Source organism: Pristiophorus japonicus, chromosome 6 (assembly GCF_044704955.1).
Source record: "Pristiophorus japonicus isolate sPriJap1 chromosome 6, sPriJap1.hap1, whole genome shotgun sequence".
NCBI lineage: Eukaryota > Metazoa > Chordata > Chondrichthyes > Pristiophoridae > Pristiophorus > Pristiophorus japonicus.
In genome coordinates, this window is record NC_091982.1 from 178,727,156 (window position 1) to 178,744,624 (window position 17,469).

At 43.3% G+C, this 17,469-nt stretch overlaps 1 protein-coding gene across 3 annotated transcripts in view; it reads right to left on the reverse strand.

Annotated features, from left to right (window-relative positions):
• Window positions 1-17,469, reverse strand: part of LOC139265893 (endothelin-converting enzyme 2-like) — a 254,719-nt gene that overhangs the window by 44,061 nt on the left and 193,189 nt on the right. For all 3 annotated transcript variants that reach the window (XM_070883439.1, XM_070883441.1, XM_070883440.1), the window contains one exon: window positions 9,054-9,168. In XM_070883439.1, the coding sequence (XP_070739540.1) occupies window positions 9,054-9,168 (115 nt within the window). The remainder of the gene's footprint in view (window positions 1-9,053; window positions 9,169-17,469) is intronic.

Sequence of the window (17,469 nt, forward strand, 5' to 3'; positions counted from 1 at the left end):
GCCCTATACAACTGCAGTAAGACCTCCCTGCTCCTATACTCAAATCCCCTAGCTATGAAGGCCAACATGCCATTTGCCTTCTTCACCGTCTGCTGTACCTATATGCCAACTTTCAATGACTGATGAAATATGACACCCAGGTCTCGTTGCACCTCCCCTTTTCCTAATCTGCCGCCATTCAGATAATATTCTGCCCTCGCATTTTTGCCCCCAAAGTGGATAACCTCACATTTATCCACATTAAAGTGCATCTGCCATGCATTTGCCCACTCACCTAACCTGTCCAAGTCACCCAGCAGCCTCTTGGCGTCCTCCTAACAGCTCACGCCGCCACCCAGTTTAGTGTCATCTGCAAACCTGGAGATATTACACTCACTTCCTTCATCCAAATCATTGATGTACATTCTAAAGAGCTGGGGTCCCAGCACTGAGCCCTGCGGCATTCCAATAGTCACTGCCTGCCATTCTGAAAAGGACCCGTTTATTCCCACTCTCTGCTTTCTGTCTGCCAACCAGTTCTCTATCCACGTCAATACATTACCCCCAATACCATGTGCTTTAATTTTGCACACCAATCTCTCGTGTGAGACCTTGTCAAAAGCTTTTTGAAATTCCAAATACACCATATTGACTGGTTCTCCCTTGTCCACTCTACTTTCAACATGATTTCCCTTTCATAAATCCATGCTGACTTGGACCGATCCTGTCACTGCTTTCCAAATGCGCTGCTATTTCATCCTTAATAATTAATTCCAACATTTTCCCCACTACTGATATCTGGCTAACCGGTCTATAATTACCCGCTTTCTCTCTCCCTCCTTTTTTAAAAAGTGGTGTTACATTAGCTACACTCCAATCCATAGGAACTGAGCCAGAGTCGATAGACTGTTGGAAAATGATCACCAATGCATCCACTATTTCTAGGGGCACTTCCTTAAGTACTCTGGGATGCAGACTATCAGGCCCCGGAGATTTATCGGCCTTCAATCCCATCAATTTCCCTAACACAATTTAATGCTTAATAAGGATATCCTTCAGTTCCTCCTTCTCACTAGACCCTCAGTTGAAGGACCAAAGTATTTGGTCAATTGGTCTGTCATTTCTTTGTTCCCCATTATAAATTCACCTGAATCCGACTGCAAAGGACCTACGTTTGTCTTCACTAATCTTTTTCTCTTCACTTATCTATAGAAGCTTTTGCAATCAGTTTTTATGTTCCCGGCAAGCTTCTTCTTGTACTCTATTTTCCCCCTCTTAATTAAACCCCACATAGAGACTACGCTGATAACTATGATATAATGCATGAGAAGACGTTTGGTTTAAAACTGAAATATGGATGTATTTCTGCTATATTATCCTATGATCCTGATTTTAATTCCAGGTGGATTCCCCACTCCAGCCTGAGTTAAAATTACAGTCGGGTCTCAATGATTTCATCAGGCCGCAACATGCATATGTAAAGAAGGCCCCTGTTGCCTCCTGGCACGTGTCCTTGCTGCCTGGTCAGGAGAGCAGTTAAAATTGCAGATGTGGTGATCATGGCGGCTTTCGAACAGATAAGAGTCACATCGACCCTCCAGGTTTCTGCTGAGTAGGGTTAACATCGCCCCCATTGTGGCTGCAACTGTTTGTGTGCAGCATCAGACAAGTGACTCATGGTGTCATTATCCAGCAACTTCTCTGAGGCTGAATCAGACATAACATGAAATGCAGTACTGTATCTCTGGAGAATTTATAAACTCTATAACCAGCAGTCAAAACAAGGCAACTATGGGGAATATTTTACATTTAAAAACAAAGAGTGCAATAATAACATGGTGCACTTTGTAGCTTATTTCTCCAAACGGTTTTTGATTGAGAAAAAACTATAGATTATTTTGAATAGTTTTCAGTTTCAATGGTTATTCTAATGAACAAGTCAAATGTTTTTAGTTGCATAAATAAACTAATGTTCAATTTAATAACTGACTCTTAAGCCTGTTTCCTGAAGTAGTGTGTGGGTGGTCTGTCACTTTCTTCAATTTTCTATATTATATAGAGCAGATTTGGGAGAAAATGGTGCACAATTTAGGAAGCTTTTATATTCAGCAAAAATTGGAAGTACATTTATTTTCTTTTTTCATTGATCAATTCTGAGAGTGTTGTTCTGGAAGTTTCTACTCAAAGTGCTTGTTGTGGTGAAGTTCGCTGAATATTAATTTTCCAATAATATGGTAGAATTCTTTATTAAGATGAAGAGTGACAGTGTTAATTAAGAGACGAGGGTCCTGAACTTAAGGAAAGGTAACTTCGATGGTATGAGACATGAATTGGCTAGGATAGACTGGCAAGTGATACTTAAAGGGTTGACAGTGGATAGGCAATGGCAGACATTTATAGATTATATGGATGAGCTTCAACAATTGTACATTCCTGTCTGGAGTAAAAATAAAATGGGGAAGGTGGCTCAACCGTGGCTAACAAAGGAAATTAAGGATAGTGTTAAATCCAAGGAAGGGACATTTAAATTGGCCAGAAAAAGCAGCAAACCTGAGGACTGGAAGAAATTTAGAATTCAGCAGAGGAGGACAAAGAGTTTAATTAGGAGGGGGGAAATAGAGTATGAGAGGAAGCTTGCAGGGAACATAAAAACTGACTGCAAAAGCTTCTATAGATATGTGAAGAGAAAAAGATTAGTGAAGACCAATGTAGGTCCCTTGCAGTCGGATTCAGGTGAATTTATAATGGGGAACAAAGAATGGCAGACCAACTGAACAAATACTTTGGATCTGTCTTCACTTAGGAAGACACAAATAACCTTACGGAAATACTAGGGGACCGAGGGTCTAGCGAGAAGGAGGAACTGAAGGAGATCCTTATTAGTCAGGAAATTGTGTTAGGGAAATTGATGGGATTGAAGGCCGATAAATCCCCATGGCCTGATAGTCTACATTCCAGAGTACTTAAGGAAGTGGCCCTAGAAATAGTGGATGCATTGGTGATCATTTTCCAACATTCTATTGACTCTGGATCAGTTCCTTTGGACTGGAGGGTAGCTAATGTAAAACCAATTTTAAAAAAAGGAGGGAGAGAGAAAACAGGGAATTATAAACTGGTTAGCATGACATCGGTGGTGGGGAAAATGTTGGAATCAATTATTTAAGATGAAATAGCAGCATATTTGAAAAGCAGTGGCAGGATCGGTCCAAGACAGCATGGATTTATGAAAGGGAAATCATGCTTGGCAAATCTTCTAGAATTTCTTGAGGATGTAACTAGTAGAGTGGACAAGGGAGAACCAGTGGATGTGGTGTATTTGGACATTCAAAAGGCTTTTGACAAGGTCCCACACAAGAGATTAGTGAGCATAATTAAAGCACATGGTATTGGGGGTAATATATTGACGTGGATAGAGAACTGGTTGGCAGACAGGAAGCAGAGAGTGGGAATAAACGGGTCCTTTTCAGAATGGCAGGCAGTGACCAGTGGGGTGCCACAGGGTTCAGTGCTGGGATCCCAGCTATTTACAAAATGCATCAATGATTTATTTTGAATTGAATGTAATATCTCCAAGTTTGCAGATGACACTAAGCTGGGTGGCGGTGTACGCTGTGAGGAGGATGCTAAGAGGCTGCAGGGTGACTTGGACAGGTTAGGTGAGTGGGCAAATGCATGGCAGATGCAGTATAATGTGGATAAATGTGAGATTATCCACTTTGGTGGCAAAAACAGGAAGACAGAATATTATCTGAATGGTGACAGATTAGGAAAAGGGGAGGTGCAACGAGACCTGGGTGTCATGGTACATCAGTCATTTGCATGCAGGTACAGCAGGCGAAGGCGGCAAATGGCATGTTGGCCTTCATAGCGAGAAGATTTGGGTATAGGAGCAGGGAGGTCTTACTGCAGTTGTACAGAGCCTTGGTGAGGCCACACCTGGAATATTGTGTTCAGTTTTGGTCTCCTAATCTGAGGAAGGACGTTCTTGCTATTGAGGGATTACAGCGAAGGTTCACCAGATTTATTCCCGGGATGGCAGGACTGACATATGAGGAGAGACTGGATCCACTGGGCTTGTATCCACTGGAGTTTAGAAGAATGAGAGGGGATCTCATAGAAACATAAAATTCTGAAGGGATTGGACAGGTTAGAGGCAGGAAGAATGTTCCCGTTGCTGGGGACTTCCAGAACCAGGGGCCACAGTCTAAGAATAAGGGGTAAGCCATTTAGGACTGAGATGAAGAGAAACTTCTTCGCTCAGACAGTGGTTAACCTGTGGAATTCTCTACCGCAGTAAGTTGTTGAGGCCAGTTCGTTAGATATATTCAAAAGGGAGTTAGATATGGCCCTTATGGTCAAAGGGATCAAGGGGTATGGAGAGAAAGCAGGAAAGAGATACTGAGGTTGAATGATCAGCCATGATCTTATTGAATGGCGGTGCAGGCTCGAAGGGCCGAATGGCCTGCTCCTGCACCTAATTTCTATGTTTCTATGTTTTTTTGAAAGATTGAGTGTGAACAATTACCAACATCTGTTAATTACCCACATAAGAGACTGGATTCAATTGGATCAAACGAAACCACAAAACATTTAAAAAACAAAAAGGGATTTGTAAATGTAGTACTATGTGCAGTAGATCCAGAATAATTCTTAATTAGGGACGACTATGTGCATAGTAGCACAGCCACAAGTACACACAGTAACCAAAAAGTAATGTCTTATTGCATACAGATCTCAAATGTATCCTCTGAATATTTTGTAACTATGTCCATATCATCATCATCATAGGCGGTCCCTCGAACAAGGATGATTTGCTTCCACATGAGTACACAGATGTTTCAATGAAGGACCCGATGTTCTAGTCCTGAACTTCAATTGAAGGGGTGGAAGATGCCTGTGTGTGGATTTTTTTAACGTGTGGTGACCGTTGCACATCAGCTACCACACAGCCTTTATTCAGTGACAAGGGTTAACCAGGACGACTGGAGACCTGCTCTGCTGCGCGGAGCTAGTGCGCACATGTATCGCAGTGTGGGCTGTCCCGTGCTGCCCCCGGGGCTTTGGCTCTTCTGGGCCCCGTACCCTCATTTGCCGCACCTCCGCCATGATCTCCCGCCGCACCTCCGCCACAATCTCCCGCCGCACCAAACATTCGCCAGACCTCCGCCACAATCACCCACCGAATCTCAGCCACGATCCCTCATCGCTCCTCCGCCACGATCACTCGCCGCACCTCCTCCACTTCCTTCCCATTCCTCTGCTTTACCAGGGCCCCGCCGATGCTCCTGTCCACACTTCAAACAGCGACCTGGGTCCTGATTATGTCACCCAATTGCCCACCTTGAAGCCGTCGCACACTTGGAGCAGCTTGCGCTGGAAGCTGCAGTGGTATGCTGCTCCAGCTCTTAAACTTCCCGACCTGTGGAGATGTTCTCTCGCAGGTCGGGGGGGCCATGATGATCCAGGACCTGCCACTCCAGCTCTTATACTTCCCGACCTACGGAGGTGTTCTCTCGCAGGTTGGGGGGCCACGATGCTCCGGGGCCCGCCGCTGCAGCTTTTATTCTTCCCAACCTGTGGAGGTGTTCTCTCGCTTGTATATGTGTCCATATACAAGGTTGTCTTTGTGCAGTATCCTCTTTAGAATGGCACCACTGTAAAGGATGGTATCCTTTGGATGGTATCAGAAGTGCAGTATAGAGTTTCCCGAAAGGGTATATGCACCACTTAGTAGCGAGTCATCCAGACCAGGAAGGTCCCAGGTTCAATGCTTGATTTGTGACTCTCCATCTCAACCAAGGCAATGGTGGAGGAGCTAATATTAGCCTTGGTATCCGCAGACTTGGGAGAGTAAACGTTGGTTCGGTTTGCTGTTCCAGTTCATGTCCTAGATGGCCATGGATAGTATCGGGGTTGGGTATGAAGTTGGGCACTCATTGTACAATTTCACACATGGAAATCAGTCACATGCAAAAGGTATCTGAGGTTGCTCGAAATACAAGTGTACCTCACATGAATCACCACCTTCAAGAAAGAAAGGTCAAGAAGAAAAATTTGGGGAAAAAAATATCACAATGCACATCTGATAGAAATTCAAAATGTATCAAAAAGTATGAACTTGTGTATTTCATTAAAGTTACATATGATATCCCAAGTACAGTGAAAGAAAATTAAGTCAGATTATTTTCCGTCATACAGGATGTAAGAATATTGGAAATATGGGCAAATTGACATAATTTTCTTAATGCTACTAATCACCACATTCTGCCGGCTGTGCTGTATATTTTGCTGAGTGTGTGGTTTATTTTGTGAATTGAAACTGTTGACGAGTGACTGACGAGTGACTGACCCTTGCTACCCTCAATGTGAGGCAAAGTAATTATATGATAAAAAAGGAACAAGGGCCGCCAAAATCAGGACAATAATTCAAAGATAGAGATAAAATCAGGACAATGATGATAGCTAGACAAGTGTGGTCAGACAAATTGGCCAACTTGAAAAATATCCTTGCAAAAATCTTGTGGGTAGATGAGTAATGTTAGTTGACCATCTTGAAATCTTTGGAAAACAAGTTTTTACTTAGGGTCTTGTGAATAACAACCCCATGTATGGGGCTCGATTTTTCCTACTGAGGCAGGAGCAAGGTGGGCAATGTCTGAGGCGGGCTAAACCCCACTCCTGGCTTCATGTCGGCTTCCCTAGATTGGGCTTGTTAAGCCGCCCTGCGAGATTCCCGGTCACTTAAGAGGAAGTGGGTCTGATGATGTCATCTGCTGACGCATCATCAGCCGATTTCCTTAAAGGGACCATGCCCGCATACATTTTGATAGTTGTGCTGTCAGTGTTCTACAGCATTAAGGTGATGCAAACACTGACAAGCACTGCACAAAGGTGCAGGGCTGCACCAAGGCTCTCCCATGACTCCCTCCATATACTTATGGAGGGAGTCAAGCACACTGGGAGGTTTGCTTCCCTTCCCATGAGCAGAAGAGACCTCCCCTGGACACCAACGCAGCCTGGTTGCACAGTGTACAGGAGGGCACAAGCAGGGATGTCATCAGGAGGACCTGGCTGCAGTGGCGCAAACCTTTCAATGATCTCAGTAGATCACAAAATGTTACTGCAAAGCCACATTCAATCTCATCCTGTTGTGCCACTCATCACATCCCCATCACTTTGCCTTCCCTGTTCTGCAACTGCACATCCGTACTCACACCAACTTAGCTTGCACATCCACCCATCCCTCTACCCTTGTGTGGTAGTTGGTATGATTAGACATTATCTCTATCTACATTATCACATCCCCATCTCACTAGCCACCAACTCACACTCACTCTCATCCTTGTCTAATCATACCAACTACCACACACAAGGATAGGCACTTGGGTGTTGTCGCCAATGCAGATGTAAACTTTCTACCAATGTGTTGTCAAACATTGAAATCTTTATTTTCAACACTTTGCCCTCGTGGACAGATCTGTGTGCACCTTTGGAAGTGCCTTGGTGAGTTGCAGTGAATAGTGAGACAAAACAGGATGCCGATGATTGTGAAAGGAATGGCTTGGGCATTGTCAGGATGCTTTATAGTGCTAATGTGAGGTGGTGCCAACCTGGCATATCCTGTGGTAGCCAGGGTGTACAGCATCAAGTGAAGTAAATGTGAACATGGTGAGGCCATCCAGGGTGCTGATGCACTGTGTTCTGTGCAGCATCAGGTGATTGCAGAGAAGTTTGTATTATTGTTGCTGCTGCTGGTGTGCCTCGCGATGATGGTGTGCCTGGTGATGTTGGTTTTGAGGCTGATTGTGGTGGAATTCTGAGGACCAAGGTGAGATTTTTTCAAGGACATCGATGCTGATGGAATAGATGCCAGCTGAGGTTGAGATGACAGAAGCAATTTGTCAATGGTGAGAGAGGGTGCTTCAAGGAAGTGACACTGGATAGAGAGTTCACTGCAAACACTTCAAACCTCCATAAAGCTGAAAAGTACATTCCAAATCCTGAAGGTTCCAGCTGTGAAGTCGTAACTTTTATACCACTTCTGCAGCTGTCAACTAGTCAAACCAATCCAGAATTGTTGAGAACCCGACATACTTAGCTGACATGTTCCCCAAGGGACGGGAACCTTGTTAAAAAACTTGGTAAAATGGTTAGGACCTGGCAAAATGCTGCTTAAATAGCTTTAAGCAGCTTCTTAACTATCTCAATTGCCTGACTCACCGCTTAGTGCCGGGTCTGCAATCCGCAGGTAGAGCTGGCACTTGGAAAATTCACAAGGAGACGAGTTCAGAGTGGACTTCTGCCCCGCTGTCAATCACGGCCATTTTGATAGCAGGCCCACCTCCAAACTCGCACTTGCAGTGCTGGTAAGATTCTGACCATGGTGTGAGGTTCCTGCTGGAGTGGGGGGGGGGCATATAAATCCAACGTCTTTTGAGCTCGTGGAAGAGGTATCAGTGAAGACCATCCAACTGTCTGAAGAACACCTAACTGTCAGAACACTATACAGTTCTTCGAAAGAAGACCCAACTATCAGAAGACTGCCGAGCTGTCAGAGAACTTGAAATGACCACACCGCCATCTTGATTGCGACTTCTGTCCAAAGATCAAGCGTTTTAATCTCTAATATTGGTGCAGGAGCCTAATGTTGTTTTGATCATTATAATTGTCTTCTAATGCCTTGATACTTTTACATGTTTGATTTAACTACTAATAAATGATTATCATTTGGCATCCCATCCAAACCTGTTACAAGGATCAGTAGAAATTTGTCAATTGAATAAAGTTGGAAAAAACATCCATGCCAAACACTCATGCAAACACCAGAAATTATACTTCCAAAAGATAATTATATTTGTTGCAATCACCTAAGTAGTCATGCAATTTAGTGTAAAGAGTGGCACAGCATCTACTATGTCAAGATGTAACAGCTTGTGAAAATGATAAAGAGGAAGTGATCAGTTCTAAGACCATAGCAACTATGGAGATAAACTTTCACTCCCGTATTTCAACTGTTTAATCTCTACTCCTTATTAGTTGAAAAGTAAACTCTCAACCTAGATTCTTAATCTCACCTTCTTTGTACCGTACAGAGTTTCCAGAAGTTTTCCCTGTGCATTTTCAAACCGCTGATCCAAGTTGGATGCTGTCTTCTGCACTAAATTCCACATCATGTAATTGTTCAAAATGCTAAGTGATTTAAAACATTGTTAAACATTTAATGATTTAAGCATTTAGATACAATATTTAATATCACAATCTAAATTATATAACTAAATGTTTATCTTCTAAAGTATATCAACATTTTCACCCAAGAGTGAAGCGCACAAGTATTATTTAAATATCTAATTTGAAGTATAACCATTTTAATTCAGTTCTGTTTTATTAATGTAAAACTCATAATGCACATGACTCCTTCACTATTTGCCTTAATGAGCAAACCAAACACAGATCATGCTGTAATATGCAGTATTTTTTTTCACAAAGTCCAACTTATATGTATTTACGACATAGTGTTTACTGTCATATGAACTGAATGATCTATTTACTGCAAAACCCAATAAACATCTAAAATTTCATAAACAAGTGATTTTAATACAATTTTGAACACAATGTAAGATGAAGAAAATAGTCACCCATCCACACAAAAAAACAAATCAGTGTAGAAACATTCTTTTTAGGCTGATAAACTGCACTCTTCAATGTGCTCATCATCAATATTTATAATTAGAAGAAATTTAATAGACCAGACTCGAGATTTATTGGAAAAGTACAGTTGGCACTTATATCCTTGTTTTATATAACTAAATGTTTATCTTCTAAAGTACATCAATATTTTCACCCAAGAGTGAAGCACACAAGTATTATTTAAATATCTAATTTGAAGTATAACCATTTTAATTCAGTTGTTTTATTAATGTAAAACTATTAATACACATGACTCCTTCACTATTTGCCTTAATGAGCAAACCAAACACAGATCATGCTGTAATATGCAGTATTTCTTTTCACAAAGTCCAACTTATATGTATTTACGACATAGTGTTTACTGTCATATGAACTGAATGACAGATTGCTAAGAAACTGTTCAAAGAAGGAATTTGGAGGTGCGATAGTGCAATGTCCTCACCCTGCTGAAGCCTGGGTTTTAAATCAAACTGAACCGATGAGCTCATCAGACTTAATTGAGTGTCTCACTCCAGAAAATTCAGCAGGGTCAGCAACAGAAGAGTGAGGCAGGTCTAGGCTCCAATGCCCTCAAGTTGATAAGCCTTCTGGGACTTGGGCCTTGATTCTAATCACCATCCCCCCACCCCTGGACTGTTGCGGAGGAAAGGAGTGGACGAGTGTTTAAAATCATAAAAATCTAAATCCCTTTGCGTTGCTGACCGGCATAATATTTACTGTGCCGATTTAGGCCCTGGATGAGGCTCACACAAAAGAAGGCGGGCTGCTCCCCCCAGTCCCTCCTGGGACACCCCAACCCCAGCATCTCCCGATCCTCGGGGAATCCTTAGCCCTCTTAATATCCAGCGTGAGGAAGGAATAGCCAGCCCTTACCGACCTCCGATCGCATTGCAAAGAAGGAATCCTCGGCCCTCGTAATCTCAGTACAAACAGGAAATCCCCAGCACTTCTGAATCTTAGGCAGATGCCAACGGAAACTCAACCTATTGTCTGCCGGAGACCGTTTCAACGTGGCTAAATTTCTGCTCCCGCCCGCTGGACAGGTAGTGAATCTGACCAGGTGTTGGGCAGGAGTCCAGGAAGTTTTATTTAAATTGTCTTAATGGCAAGGCCTCCACGTCCACAACCTGGCCACATGCACTACCGGGCTCGCACACACCCTTCCTGTTCTCCATAAAAATCGAGACCTAACTGTCTAAACATTGTCAAGAATGCATCAGCTAACAGCCAGGACCCATGGAGCCATAACCCAGTGTAAGTTGCAACTTCAAGAGAAGAGAAAAACCAAGAAAAAAGTTCAGGGAGACAACTGTATGTATACAGAAGAGCATAGAAGTATAAAAATCTTAATTGCCCAAGGTAGTGTAAAGATTAACCGCAGTTCGAGGCATGCTAAGTAGCGGCAGCGGCAGGTCCATAAAAGGAGCGGAGGTGCGGCGGCCTCGGGAGCAGCGTGGAGGTATACTACTCCAGGAAGCAGCGCGAGCTGGTGCAGGAGGGCAACAGCAGTGAAGAGTGACGTCTTCAAGGTCCAGGTCGGTGATTAGAGCGTGGGCAGATACAGCAGGAGCGGCGCGAGACTGTGGAGGGATGTGATCCGGGTCCAGGGGAGGCGTGAGTTCGGGGCCAGGGGCCCAGGGGCAGCACAGGCCAGCCCACACTGCAATGTGTGCGCGCACTAGGTCCGTGCAGCAGAGCTGGTCTCCAGTTGTCTTGGGTAATCTTGCCACTGGACGAAGACCTAGCTCTGAGAAGCCCGTGTGGTGGCCGGTGTGCAACGGCCACCACACGTTAAAAAAATCCATGCACAAGCAGCTTCCACCCTTGAGGATGTAGTTGGGGTCCTTCACTGAAACACCTGTGAACTCATCCTTTTTTGGCGTGGAAGCAAGTCAGCTTCATTTCGAGGGACCGCCTATGATGATGATGATGATGAAAGATTAACCAAGGGGAGATTAAAAACGAGTCAAATGTAATACTGTCTTGGTGGAGAAGGTTAGCAATGACAAATATGCATTATATAGACATAAAATCTTAAATGATAGAACTGAGAAAAAATGAATTAAAACAATCGTGTGCAACTTACAAATATTACTGTTTTATATTTTGAAATGTAGATCAGTTTTATTTATTTTTTTATATGTAGTGTTAAAATTGTTTGAATGCGGAGTTCTGTGGAACATCCAAATCACTTTGCTTTGGCTGCTTCAACTGCGCTAAAGCCAATTCAACTACATGGGTCAGAACTGAAATAACTCTGCGTCATCTGTAGATTAATAGCTGGAGCTAAGACAGCATCTAAGAAACCAATGCACACCATGGCATCAGAGTGAAATGACATGCACTAAAATAATTTTGTCTACTTTAGTGTGCAAGTCTGACCCTTTCCTCAGATAGATAAACTTGTACAGGCAAGTTCATTGAAATGTGACTCTTTTGAAACAGGCCACTAACACCAGGTGCTCTGGTTTCCTTTAAATGCAGATACTTTAAAAAATTCATTCATGGGGGGATGTGGGCGTCACCGGCAAGGCCAGCATTTATTGCCCATCCCTCGAGAAGGTGGTGGTGATCCGTCTTCTTCAATAGAACTGAGTGGCTTGCTAGGTCATTTCATAGTGCAGTTAACATTGCTATGGATCTGGAGTCACATATAGGCCAGACCAGGTAAGGACAGCAGATTTCCTTCCCTAAAGGACATTAGTGAACCAGATGGGTTTTTACAACTATCCGATAGTTTCGAGGTCACCTTGCTACTGATACTAGCTTTTTATTCCAAATTTTTTCTTTAATTGAATTTAAATTCTCCAGCTGCTGTGGTGGGATTTGAACTCATGTTTCTGGATCATTAGTCCAGGCCTCTGGATTACTAGTCCAGTAACATAACCACTTTGCTACCGTTCCCATATTTATGTAGCACAAATATGCCAGTGCAGAAGTGATTCGCAACAATGGCAATATTGGTGACAAACGGCATAAATTGTTCTTCCCGATCCTCCAGCGGCAAATTCACGTCATAATTTGCTGGAAACATAATTATAATATACCACAATGAACATAACGGCTGATCGGGAGCACCGTGGCCAATGTCTGGTACATGTCGAAAGTACTGGGGCCCAACACAGAACGCAGCAATAGGTTATTTAACAAGAACTAGGAGCAATGGCTGTGATCTGATAACGTGGGGATGGGTTTCAGACTGTACTGACAGAATGTCCAGGTTGGGTTTAATTTGATTGATGAGTTTGTACTAAAACCATAGTATAACTACATAAATAAGCATTAAGAAATGACCCCTGTACATAGAGTTGTCTCCCGCACTACTTGCGATCCTCAGCCATTTTTCATTACCGGTTGCAAAAGCTACTTAGCGGGCTAGTGCACAAGCTGAAATATTAATTTAAAAAACTATCAGTTAGGGGAAAATGAAAACATGCTTGGCTGTCAAAACATTTATTTTATTGCTTAATTATAGGTTTAAGGTTTCATTAAGTTGCTGGAATAAGTCAGTAAAAATGTTACCCTTGGGCAACCTGCTGAGTGATTGAATACTTTACTGATTATGAGTTCTCCGGTGTCATTCTGTACTGGTCTAAGTGCCTTTGACGATAACAGTGGTGTCAATTCAGCAAACTTGATCTCACCATTGATTTTAATTGGGAGCGAAGCTAAGCGCAATCGTCCCTGCAAATTATGGCATGACGCATGTAATGGCATAAGTCACTTGCGCCACAATTTGCTGGAATTTCTGCAACTTTACTAAGGTGCACATTTTCAGTATTTTCAAATCAAATGCCATTGCACGTTTCAATGCCAAATAAGGAAATGTAACCGTGGAAGCATGAGTGAGATGTTCTTCTGTGATATACCTCACTGATAAGGAACCTTTAAATGTAACAAGAGCATTGTAAAGATAAAACCAAATTAATCGCAATTCCTTGTAATAATTATTTTTAAAAGGTTGATGATGGCAGGTGAGAGGTTAAAATTGCAGAAATAAACTTAGCGCCCCGTTTTCAGTGACCACCATATTTCCAGTGACCACCATTTTAACTCAGCAGCTGACTCAGGTAGCAAATGCACCTGTTAGAAACAGGCGGGTGCCTTTTGAATAAATACATCATCGGGGTTCTATGATGTCATCAGGACCCCAACGCAATTTTAACTGGCCAGGTTTGAATTCCCGCCAATTGGCACACCCGCTGCGTAAAACCTAGTGGTGTTGGCTTCACAAAGGACTGATATGACTGGAAGCTGCATATAAAGGGACAGTTACTTTGAGGTACTCAGGTCAGCAATTTGCTTCTTTCTCATTATTTCCCTTTAGTTAACTTCATTAAGCACTCACTGCTTATCACGGGTGCTTCATTTGCTTCTTTCAAAGGAACATTGGAATAGGAGTAGGCCATTCAGCCCCTTGAGTGTTTCCCCATTCAATTAGATCATGGCTGATCTATATCTTAACTCCATTTAGAAACATAGAAATTTACAGCGCAGAAGGAGGCCATTTCGGCTCATCTTGTCCACGCCGGCCGACAAAGAGCCGCACGACCCTTGGTCAGCAGCCCTAAAGATTACATATAAATCGATGAACAATGACGGAAAGGCAAAGAGCACCCAGCCCAACCAGTCCGCCTCACATCCCTTACACTGAAACATTCTACACTCCACTCCAACCAGAGCCATGTGATCTCCTGGGAGAGGCAAAAAACATAAAAACCCAGGCCAATTTAGGGAGAAAAAATCTGAGGAAAATTCCTCTCCGACCCATCCAGGCAATCGAAACTAGTCCAAGAGATCACCCTGGCCGTATTCTATTCCCTGCAGTGCTTACCATTATATCTGCGCCATCAAACAAAAGGTCATCCAGTCTAATCCCAATTAACAGCTCTAGGTCCGCAACCCTGCAGGTTAGTGCCCGCCCAACCATCTCTTAAAAATGGTGAGGGTTTCTGCATCCACCACTCTTCCAGGCAGCGAATTCCAGATCCCCACAACCCTTTGCATAAAGAAGCCGCCCCTCAAATCCCCTCTAAACCTTCCACCAACCACCTTAAAACTATGCTCCCTCGAAATAGACCTTTCCACCAATGGAAATAGGCCCTTACTATCCACTATGTCCAAGCCCCTCAATATTTTGTACACCTCAGTAAGGTCTCCTCTCAACCTCCTCTGTTCCAATGAGAACAAACCCAGCCTATCCAATCTGTCCTCATAACTAAGATTCTCCATTCCAGGCAGCATCCTAGTAAATCTCCTCTGCGCCCTCTCTAGTGCAAGCACGTCATTCCAATAATACGGTGACCAGAACTGCACGCAGTACTCCTGCTGTGGCCTAACCAAAGTATTATACAATTTAAGCATAACCTCCCTGCTCTTGTATTCTATGCCTCAGCCAATAAAGGCAAGCTTTCTTAACCACCTTATCCACCTGGCCTGCTACTTTCAGGGATCTGTGGACAAGCACTCCAAGGTCCCTTTGTTCATCTACACTATTTAGTGGCCTACTGCTTAATGTGTTTACCCTTTCCTTATTAGCCCTCCCAAAGTGCATCACCTCACACTTCTCTGAATTAAATTCCATTTGCCACTGCTCTGCCCACCTAACCAGTAGATTGATATCCTCCAGCAGCCCATGACTTACCCACCTTGGTTCCATATCCCTTGCCTAACAATCTGTCTATCAATCTCAGTTTTGAAATTTTCAACTGACCTAGCCTCAATGACGTTTTGGGGTCAGAAAATTCCAGATTTCCATTACCATTTGTGTGAAGAAGTGCTTTCTGACATTGCCCCTGAACAGCCACGCTCTAATTTAAGGTTATTTAAAAGAAATAGGAGCAGGAGTAGGACATTTGGCCCCTTGAGCCTGCTCCGATATTCAATTAGATCATGACTGATCTGATCCTGGCCTCAACGCCACTTCCCTGCCCGCTCCCCATAATCCTTCACTCCCTTATCATTCAAAAATCTGTCTATCTCCACATTAAATATATTCAAAGACCCAGCCTGCACAGCTCTCTGGGGTACAGAATTCCAAAGATTTACGACCCTCTGAAAGAAGAAATTCCTCCTCATTTCTGTTTTAAATGGGCGACCCCTTATTCTGAAACTATGCTCCCTAGTTCTAGATTTCCCCCATGAGGGGAAACATCCTCTCTGCATCTACCCTGTCAAGCTCCCTCAGAATCTTATATGTTTCAATAAGATCACCTCGCATTCTTCTAAACTCAAGGAAAAGAGGCCCAACCTACTCAACATTTCTTCTTATGACAACCCCTTAATCTCAGGAATCAACCTAGTGAACTTTCTCTGAACTGCTTGCAATGCAAGTATATCCTTCCTTAACTAAGGAAACCAAAACTGTACGCAGTACTCCAGGTGTGGTCTTACCAATGCCCTGTACAGTTGGAGCAGGACTTCCCTACTTTTATACTCCATCTCCTTTGAAATAAAAGCCAGCATTCCATTTGCGTTCTTGATTACCTGCTGTACCTGCATGCTAACGTTTTGCGTTTCATGCACAAGAATCCCCAGATCCCTCTGTACTACAGCATTTTGTAATCTCTCCCCATTTAAATAATAAATAGCTTTTTTATTTTCCCACATTATACTCCATCTGCCAAATTTTTGTCCACTCACTTAGCCTATCTATATTCCTTTGCAGATTCTTTGTGTCCCCCTCACAACTTGCTTTCCCACCTATTTTTGTATCATCAGCAAATTTGGCTACATTACACCCGGTCCCTTCATCCAAGTCATTAATATAGATTGTAAATAGTTGAGGCCTCAGCACGGATCCCTGTGGCACCCCACTAGTTTCAGTTTGCCAACCTGAAAATGACCCATTTATCCCGACTCTCTGTTTTCTGTTAGTTAGCCAATCCTCTATCCACGCTAATATATTACCCCTAATCCTGTGAGCTCTTATCTTGTGCAGTAACCTTTTGTGTGGCATCTTATCAAATTCCCCCTTGTTCTGGACTCACTCCCACCACCCCATACTTTTAGCCGTAGTGCTTAAACTCCTTGCGTGGCCCTCCAATGCCGGACAGAACTGCTTATGTGAAGTAAACAGCTTTCTTCTCATTGCTGGGCCCCTTAAGTTCACACCTCTATCCTCCTTAGCAGAGCTGGGAGAGGACCTCAACCACCAGCATGCTGTCTCATGGGCTATCCCTGTCACCAGTACCTGCTGCTACTCACCACATGCAGATCCCTCTAACTTGCAGAAGGGAATACAACTTTGCTTTAAGTGGTGTTATATCGCTTTAAATAGGCCACTGGCATTCTTAAAGTGGGTGGGTTTTCCATTGCGTCAGCCAATCAGGTGGGATTATAATAACGTTTGGGAGTTAAAATATCCCAAACATGTTTTATGGAACATCGGTTGAGTTTATTCTCACTTGCAACACCCCCTCCAAAAGCCGTCCCGGAGTTAAAATCGGGGCCTTAATCTTAATGAAAACCTAAAAAAATGTTTTTTGTGGGGCAAACTTTTGCTTCCAAAATCTAGTTTGGGAACATTTTATTTGTTAACAAATAATTGCACAACTCATCATCATCATAGGCAGTCCCTCGGAATCAAGGAAGACTTGCTTCCACTCTAAAAATGAGTCCTTAGGTGGCTGAACAGTCTAATACGAGAACCACATTCCCTGACACAGGTGGGACAGATAGTCATTGAGGGTAAGGGTGGGTAGGACTGGTTTGCCGCACGCTCTTTCCCCTGCCTGAGCTTGATTTCTGCATGCTCTCGGTGATGAAACTCGAGGTGCTCAACGCCCTCCCGGATGCACTTCC